This window comes from Lates calcarifer, linkage group LG8, assembly GCF_001640805.2.
Source record: "Lates calcarifer isolate ASB-BC8 linkage group LG8, TLL_Latcal_v3, whole genome shotgun sequence".
Lineage (NCBI taxonomy): Eukaryota > Metazoa > Chordata > Actinopteri > Centropomidae > Lates > Lates calcarifer.
This window is the reverse complement of record NC_066840.1, coordinates 8,192,565-8,201,506: the sequence shown is the minus strand read 5'-3', so window position 1 is coordinate 8,201,506 and position 8,942 is coordinate 8,192,565. Positions and strand designations below refer to the sequence as shown.

The 8,942-nt window shown below is 39.6% G+C and overlaps 2 protein-coding genes across 3 annotated transcripts; one reads left to right on the top strand and one right to left on the bottom strand.

Moving 5' to 3' along the window:
• On the top strand, positions 1–4,117 carry prelid1a (PRELI domain containing 1a). 2 transcript variants are annotated; one of them, XM_018675612.2, is made up of 6 exons: positions 1–137; positions 763–882; positions 1,693–1,918; positions 2,015–2,128; positions 2,445–2,523; positions 3,153–4,117. In XM_018675612.2, exons 2-6 carry the CDS (start codon positions 791–793, stop codon positions 3,272–3,274), a joined length of 633 nt encoding a protein of 210 aa, XP_018531128.1. In that variant the 5' UTR covers positions 1–137; positions 763–790; the 3' UTR covers positions 3,275–4,117. The 2 variants fall into 2 exon arrangements, with proteins under 2 accessions (XP_018531128.1, XP_018531129.1); XM_018675613.2 differs by lacking the exon at positions 1–137 and adding an exon at positions 264–410.
• On the bottom strand, positions 3,703–8,362 carry mxd3 (MAX dimerization protein 3). The gene is made up of 6 exons (XM_018675615.2): positions 8,144–8,362; positions 7,349–7,448; positions 7,138–7,167; positions 6,898–7,012; positions 6,491–6,656; positions 3,703–5,666 (listed from the first exon to the last, which is right to left on the bottom strand). The coding sequence occupies exons 1-6, from the start codon at positions 8,211–8,213 to the stop codon at positions 5,548–5,550; spliced, it is 600 nt and encodes a 199-aa protein (XP_018531131.1). The 5' UTR covers positions 8,214–8,362; the 3' UTR covers positions 3,703–5,547.
• Between the last annotated feature and the right edge of the window lie 580 nt (positions 8,363–8,942).

Genomic DNA, 8,942 nt, shown 5'->3' with positions numbered 1-8,942 from the left:
TATGTCGTGATGGTTGACCTTCCCTCTAGTCCCAGTCACGGTTGACATGATTTCTGGGTGGCTTCACGGTGAGGTTGGTCCGGACAGCAGCAGTGTAAAATGCAAATAGTTATCTTCTGAATGTTGTCACCGTACAGGTAACCGTCTTTGCCTCTGAAATTAATTTGCTCGTTGAATGTCACTCAGAATAATGTCTGAGTCGTAGTGTGCCATTCATTCATGCGGTGTGCTGCATGCTAGGCTAGCTCGTGCTAACTAGGAAGCTTAGCAGTGCGGACGTGACAAATGTGATAGTAACGTTATATCTGATGTTACCATTCATTGTTTAAATATTCATCAGTCCGTGCTCGTAATGTTAGCCACAGGCTGCTGTCAGTGACACCTAGGAGACTCGGTTTGGCATTCATGAGGTAACGAGGTATATTTTACGTGTTTATTTGACTGACAGCTAGCTAAATAGCATTTAGCTGGAAAGTTCCTGAAAATGTGCGTCTCTGCTAGCTTATTTTGTATGTGTCAGCATATCTATACAAACCCGAATCCGTATCGTTTAGTCATGCTCTCGTTTTCGCGTATCACCTGTCTTGCTTGTTGACATATTTGAGTTTAAAAACTTGAATTTCCTCAATCGTCCAGACTGCTGTGTTGCACGCCCCGTGTTGAATTCACCACCAGCGGTCACCGTTGTTCTCGGGGTCGTTTGAGAACGAGCTGCATGGACATAGCAAACTAACAGCCTTTGTTTGCTCTGTATCTGCACAGGGTACTGCCTGAATAAACCGAGGGAACAATGGTGAAATATTTCTCCTGCGCAGGTTTACTCAAAAACACCTGGGACCAAGTCTGTATCGCTTTCTGGCAAAGATATCCCAACCCCTACAGGTAAGTGCGACGACAGCAGGGGATGTTTTTATACACTTTTCGCCTCTGATCATCTCTGAAAGTTTTTATTCAGATTGCACCATGTAAACACTTGGGATTCTGACACCAAGTTTGTCTTTATTATTCCTTTACATTTATTTGTCAGCTAATTACTTGGAGATTACATTTTACATATAAAACTTATGGACTGATATACAAATGTATAAGGCAGCTTAAAAAAGTAAAAAGTTATTTTCACCTCAATCAGTTAAAATATTAAAATACTGCTTACGCGTTAATGCATAACACTAATACAGTCATACTCTGACAGGATCCAATCTGTCACCTAATGTTCCATGCTATTATTTCATACATACTTTTGTATTACTTAAGGAAACCTTTAGCCATAACGGATCAATTTTCTTGTGCTCAATAATAGATCTCAATTCTACTTCCACCGTTTAGGTTAAGATGGTTAATTCTCCAGACAGCAGTGATGTGATAGACATCATGCAGCACAGCAGCTGTAATAATTATCCATTGATAAATTGACGGCAGCGTAAATACAATTAATCTTTAAAATCTTTTTCTCTTTTTTTTGCCAGCTTCTCAGCTTTGAGTAGTTTCTGACTTTCTTAGTTATTATTAGTTAAATGGATATGTGATAGTAAAATGAGTGTCTTTGGGTTTTGGGCTGTTGGTTGGACAAAACAAGCAATCTGAGTCACTCTCTGTGGCGCAATCAGACATATAGACATTAGAATGAAAATAATCATTAGTTGCAGAGGTTTTGTATTGTTGTAATCCACAGTATTTTCTTCTTTCCCACAGTAACCATGTTTTGACTGAGGACATAATTTTCCGAGAGGTTACTCCAACCAACTGCCTCATTTCCAGACGTCTGTTGACCAAAACTAGCCGAGCGCCTCGATGGATGGAGCGGTACCTTCCAAAGCACATGGCCAGCTCAGCCTATATCATTGAGGACTCCATTGTGGACCCTCAGAAAAGGACCATGACTACATTTACATGGAACATCAGCCACGCTCGCCTCATGGTACCTTAGTGTTTACGTCTATGTTGCGCTCAGCATTGCACAGAATAGTAACACGACCTCATGTTGCTTCTGTTTGTTTTGTGCTCTCTACCCCAGTCCGTGGAAGAGCGGTGCGAGTACCGAATTAACCCCGAGAATGGCAGCTGGACAGAGATGAAAAGAGAAGCTTGGATCTCCTCCAATGTCTATGGGCTCTCTAGAGCTATTCAGGTCAGTAGAGTAAAGTGGAGCACCACACTACACAACAGCACAGGAAAGTGGTGTGGGGCATTCAAAATGTAGACTGACCTGTCTGTCATTCTGTAATTGGTAACATAATACACGGTATTAAAATGCAACAGCTAAGTGCTTAAAGGGCTGTTTGCCAAGACTTAGGTTGCTGAATGATTTATGACAAACTGATTCATTTATTTATTGTAGCCAATCTCTGTGACAGTATATAAGTATACAGTATGTGATGATATGAGTTACAGGTTGCTGACACATGCTCTAGAGATATTTTTACCGACTGTCTTTCTCTCTCTAGGAATTTGGCCTGGCAAGGTTCAAGACCAGTGTTACAAAGACCATGAAAGGGTTTGAATATGTGCTGGCCAAAATGCAAGGTAAATGGTCATTAAATTACTCATTCCTTATTCACCTGTATTTACATCTTATTTTATATCTAGTATAGTTAAAACATGTTTACAAGTAGTTTCTAAATGGGAGTGAGTGTAACTTTTAACACTAGCAATTAGTGCATCGCGTTAATTGCTGTAATGATGCTTTGAAAAAGGACAAAAATGTTGGGAAACCAATGCTCTAAAGGCAGCAAATGCAAGAGGATGGTTTTAAATTGTGTATATCTTACAACTTTATCTTTTTCAGTTAAAGTATTTGTTGCTCTGCTGTAGTTTAAAAAAAAATAATCTTAAAAACAAATTTTAAATGGCGGGATAATGTTATGTGTTCTAGAACTAAAAAAACATTTGGAATCTGTAGCAATTTTTCTGTCACTTGCGATATTACAGTTAAAGCAAATAGAAAAGCACTGACTACACAAGAAAAATACATCATTATGTTATTTTAAGTGCATCCATCTGTATCCCTCACCACTTGTACATTGCTGAAAACTTGATGACTGACTTAAGTGTCTGTTTGTATGAGGCAGTTCAAAACTATAGGGAATAGCACAGGTATTAAACCACTTAAATATATAGATAAGACAAATGATCTTTTATGTTATCTTCTGTAGGTGAAACTCCATCAAGAACCTTAGCAGAAACAGCTACAGAGCGGGCAAGAGAGACAGCACTGGCAGCTAAGGAGAAAGCCAAAGACCTCGCCTCGCACGCCCAGAAGAAACAATATGTGTGACGAGTTTCACGAATCACTGGTTCTGCAGCCACTGCTCCTGGGACAGATTTGTTTTAACCCACCTCTCATTGTTCAGTCAAGCATCAGGGTAAGACAAACTGATCTCAGACACCTCTGTGAGGAAGTATCCAAATGAAAATGGTGGGTGGACCATAAAAGGCCTGAACTGGGTTCCAGAGCCTGTTCCAGCCTCCCTGTTTGTGCCACACTGAATTTATTGTACCTTTTAATCCAGGTCATCTCAGTATATACCGGCAATAGAGATCTTAGGAAGGAATGGTCAAATATGGCTCTGGGTGCCATAAAATGATCATAGCACTTTGCCAACCTTGACACTGTTCCTCAGACCTTTGCTCAACCTCTGTGCCCATCAACGACGTTTGCTTTTTACCCCGTTCCTTTACGTGTTTGTCATGTTGTTTTGTTAAAGTGTTGTAAACTAAGATTAACACACCACAGAATATCTGATTCATCAACTAATCAATTCATGTGTTTGATTTAGTTCAGTTGTTTAGTTGCAATCAAAATCATGTTATTTTTTTTAATTCAGTTCACCCAGACACACCTTAATTGTCCTACTTAGGCTGACTGCTTCAAGTTGAAGTTCACTGACTGAAGGGTCCGTACTGTTGGCCGTCATAGCCTGATACTTTGTGGCACCATCTGGTTGCAATGGATCTCAGTGTCTTTGCTTATGTTTAAAATGTGTGTATGGAGGCAAAAATGACATCTTGTATTGTACATTCAGCCTAAGTCTGATAACAACCCATGCAACAATGTGCTCTTACTGTATCAATGAAATATCAGCTTGTCAATAAATGGACAGGTTATTTGTAACCATCATGCTGATTACTTTGCATGATAAGTATTATCTCTGTGTATTTACACCAATGGTTCACAACCATGGGAACAGGACACTCACAAGGAGTCGCTAGAGGATTAATAAGATGGGAAAGAAAAGAGCCAGAGTTTCAAATCAATAGGTCTTGTAAAATAACCATAAACCGCACGTAAATATAGAAAATATTTATTCATAAAAAAAAGATTACACCAGTACAAAATGCTACATAATATTACTGGGCGGAGAGACAGATGAATGCATACTTACTATTAAAAGGTAATAAGGCATCTTGCATATGCAACAGTGAAGGCAAAAAGCACCTTCAGTTATTAAATATATAGCAATGAATAGAATAGATACTTGTAATACAGCAGTAATTGCATAATCATTACAAGTTGACATTACCTGCCTGACTGGTGAACTTCTCGCATGCAAAATTAACATTTTAACTGACAAATGCACAAGTAACAAGTGTACAGTTGTGATAATGGACACTGCTAAGGAACACGTCAGTTAATACTAGCAGTGATTACAACTGTAACTGTCATTAGATGTGTGCAAGGAGCCCCCCTTTATGCTCTCACACTTTAGCTTTCATGCAGGCATCAAAAGTCTCGCACTTAATCACAGACTGAATTGTGTACAAATAACCAAATTAATATTTGGCACAGTTGCATAACTGCCAGATATCAATGTGCAAATATGACCGGTTAATTTCTCTTCACTGTTTTCGTTATGACATACCCACAATCTTTTTGAGATAAAACAAGTGCAACGTGTGGTTGTTTTGTGCAACAGAAGAAAAAGAACAAAATACATGACTGTACTTAACATAATACAAAACATAGCACAGATTAATGTTTAAGTGCATGCTACACGTGACATAACTGAAATATAAACTTAGTGCTAAAGAGAAGCTGTATAGAGCACTAGACCAAATCTGATTTAAGGCAGAATTCAGTATAGACATATACTGCAGTAAAGAATAAGTTAAGAGTTTTGAATAAAAAGCCCTTATTTGGATTTAGAAAAGCCCTTAAAGATGAAGAACTGTTTCAATCATTGTAAGTTAAGTTACAGACACCTACATGGCTTTGGAAAAAAAAAGTCATTAATGGTTGATGCCAAAAAAATATATGCGCAATGTTACATCCATCCCAGCCCAGTGATTTTAACTGCTATTCAGTGCAAATGGACACAGCTCATTCATAACCAACAAAATTTGTTTAGCTTGTAGTCTGACATGATTTGAAAGGAGAATGTCAAAAGTTACTCCTTCCTTTAAAAAAAACAAACAAAAAAGTGTTCAGTTGCACAGTAACATCTTTTGCCATTGTCCCTCATCCTCCATTTGCTTGTTTTTTGGAATGTGTTTTTCTCCTCTTCCTTTCCACCCGGCAACATTAAGCCAGTTACTGTAGGTTTACTGTTGTCATAGCCAGGCTTTGTCCATGCTGGAATAACAGTGGTCTGCTTCAGTGTGTGTAATGCTCAGTCCGTCAGAGTCCACACAGTCAAACACGATGCTCTCCACATCAACCTCCACGTCCTCTGCAATGAAACATCAAATCCATTAATCCATTAGACGAGAAAAAGGAGGCAATTCAGCTGTCACCTGGTAGGATAACTGTCATGGTAGGTTGAAATGAATATCATTCACTTACAATATATTTTAAATTTTTATCACAATATGGTCAATGCAAGGAAACAGCAGAATAAATCCAACTGATGTTCTCCTCAGTTACTTGTGTTCCACTATTATACATTACAATAGACAAAAATCTTCAGGAGCATAGAATACATTCAATGTATTTATGGTAGTTTTTGATTACATTTTGCTTTGAATTATTTATTTAGATAGTATTTGATAGGCTATAACACATTAAGATCATATCATTAGGATATGCTAAATGATCATTTCAAATTATAGCTCAGCCCCAGCCAAAATAATGTAAAAAATCTACTACACTGACAATTTTTTAGGAGACACATAGAATGTGTTTTTAATGAAGCTGCTGTTTTTCAGTCAGTGTAATTTCCATGAAAGAAATTCAGTCCAGTAAATATGAGGCTATTGCCAGTTAGCTTAGCTTAGCATTAAGACTGGAAACAAAGGAAAGCTAGCCTGGCTCTGTCTGAAGGTAACAAAATCAGCCTACCAGCATCTCTCTCTATGAAAAAAATCATGTACACTAGAGTTAAACTAAACACAAGAATAAGGACTGCTAATTTTGTCTCCCATCAGCCACCTGACAGTTGTTACTGCACAGACTTGAAAAGCTTTGAACCTATCATTTAATTTGACTCTTCTACTGCTTGGCATTATAATGACCAGAGTGCAGAGGCAAGATGCTCCTTATGCACGAGTGTCCTACCTCTGTCGGAGTCCGACCTCTCGGACGACATGGTCGACCCCTGACTGTTGTTCCTCATCCTCTCCGTGCCTCTCTGCAGCTGCTCGAGCCGAACCCGCAGCTCTCTCTGCTCCCAGCGCAGGCGGCCCTTCACCTGCTCCGCACGCTCGTCCTGCTCCTGCAGCTTCTGAAATGAGAAGGCAGAGAGAGATTAGAGAAACAGGTGAGCTGCGCACCAAACCTTAGACACAGCAAATTCGGGATAAGCACCTGGAGACTGCCGTGCACTGTCAGCAGATTCACAACAACATAACTAAATCTGGTAAAGCTTATTAGCTGATGTCAAAAGCACAGTAGCACAGGGCAAACAACAATATGAGAGTTCATTTTTCCCTGTGCTGTGTACAATGCCGGGGTGTTGCGTCTACCTTTATGTGAAGCTGGGCTCGTCTCAGCAAGTTGAGGGTGGTGTTCCTCATTGAATCAGATGAGAGAGGGACTTGTTTCTTGAGTTGCTCCAGGCAGTGCCTCAGCTGAGCTCGTCTGCAAAAGACAACAACAAGCAGCGACTGACACAGTTAATCCAAACGTGTGCGGGCAGGGTGTTATACAAGACCATGATAAGACTGACCTTGACCACCAAGTTGCTAGAACAAAACATTAATTACCTGTTTTTCTCCAGCTCATTGTGAACAGACCTGCAGTTACAAGAAGAGACAAATTGTTGTTAAGCTCAGAAATGCATTCATGGTAGTAACTGCTGCTTGGCAGTAACAATCTGCAGAGGTATTTGTGTGTGAAAGGGTGCTTTATCAAAACTGAAAGTCAAACTCTACAACCACACCCTTCTGTCAGTTGTCTGTTATGTAATGTATTCACCTATTGCCTCCAGCAGATATCTTCTTGCTCTTCTGTTTGCTCCTCTTATCAGACTGACCTGGACTGAGAGGCAGGAGTGAAGCATATCCATGTTCTGCCTCTGTACAGAAAAAAAAAAAAAAAACATATCACAGCTGTGTTAGAAAGTAGCCGTGGGATAAATCAGTGTGAAACGTCCATCTTCAAATGCCGAACAGTGTTAAATATAAAGATTTCCCATAATTAATATTAGCGATCTCCGGCGCTGCAAGTTTAACATTTATTAACCATCATCAACATCAGGGCTCAGGTTAAATGAGGAGGACAAAGACGCTCTGCTGCTGTCATCAGCATCTTCTGCTGGACGGTTTGTTTTTGGGTTTTGGCGCCATCACACACCCCTTGATCGCTATTGTAAAAACTCTTTTACAGCCTCACCGGTTAAAACAGACGATACAGTGTCTACAGAGCCTAAAGAGGAAATAAAACTTATAGTTTTCGCCTTTTTATGCCTTACTTTCATTCACCTCGATGAGCGCTCGGCGCCGCCGCTCGGATTCATTTTCAAATTGGATCAGATTGGCGCCTTCGAGTACAATGATGAGACCGATATGTAGGTCACTGAGTCAAATAGGAAACATCGCCCAAAATAACCTTCTAGCAAGAATCTCGACGAAATCTTTAACAATTGCGACGTATTTTGTCTCGATGTTATGTTCTGCACGCATAGTTACTGGCGCTTCATTGTGCATTTTGTTGTTTTTAAAATAAGCAACTTCCTCCCCTGTAGACTGACAGTTGTCACAAAATACTCACCTCGCTCTCTTCTCTCCAGAAACTCTGCAGCCCGAAGAAGCACCTGGATGTTGCAAACGTTTCCTTCCATTATTGCTTTTGTTAAAATAAAGCAAAGGCTGGTAAACAACCCACTGTGGCTCAAAGCGTCAGTAGCCTGAAGTAGATGAAGCTGTGTCTGTGCTACGTCCTCAATCCACAGAGCCCCGACACTGACGCTGCCTTCAAGTGCTCCACGTAAGCTCGGATATTTAAAACTGCAACCATAAATACGATAAGGTGGGCGCCAGGTTTGACGAATATACAAACAAAATGGGCCAGATTAAATGTTGACCTCTGTAGGTTTATTTTAGTTAAAACAAAAGACACAGGGTACTTGTACGGTCATATATTTTAACAATTGCTATTGGACAAAGTTTGACAGTTACCCCAGCATTTTTGGGGGCGAGTGCATGTTGCAATGGTCCAATACTGACAAATATAAAATAACAATAAAGCATTAAAGTTTTTTTTACACAAAACATAATGTCGTAAACACGATTTAAGTAGATATTACGTTTAGATTTAAGATTTCCGAAAGCATTTGAAGGCATCGGTAGCGGACGTAAAACGTCATTGTCAAGCCCCCATCCCCTCTCCTCCAACAGCACCTTTATTTTTCAAACATTTATTAGGGCCTATATTGGTAAACAACGATATTGACATTAGTTTATGCATATTTCTGCTCAATTAAACCAAACCCCCTAAAACCACAGTGTATTTAAGATGGTCTTCTGTGAGCTAGTTGTACAAAGTTGCATTTTTGTGCGTTATTGTAAAT

Coding starts and splice junctions, on each gene's coding strand:
- prelid1a (XM_018675612.2), top strand. CDS start 791: ATGGTGAAATATTTCTCCTGCGCAGGTTTACTCAAAAACACCTGGGAC. Junction 883..1,692: donor AGATATCCCAACCCCTACAG/GTAAGTGCGACG, acceptor TCTTTCCCACAG/TAACCATGTTTTGACTGAGG. Junction 1,919..2,014: donor TCAGCCACGCTCGCCTCATG/GTACCTTAGTGT, acceptor TCTCTACCCCAG/TCCGTGGAAGAGCGGTGCGA.
- mxd3 (XM_018675615.2), bottom strand. CDS start 8,213: ATGGAAGGAAACGTTTGCAACATCCAGGTGCTTCTTCGGGCTGCAGAG. Junction 7,449..8,143: donor TCTGGAGAGAAGAGAGCGAG/GTGAGTATTTTG, acceptor TTTTCTGTACAG/AGGCAGAACATGGATATGCT. Junction 7,168..7,348: donor ATATCTGCTGGAGGCAATAG/GTGAATACATTA, acceptor TTGTAACTGCAG/GTCTGTTCACAATGAGCTGG.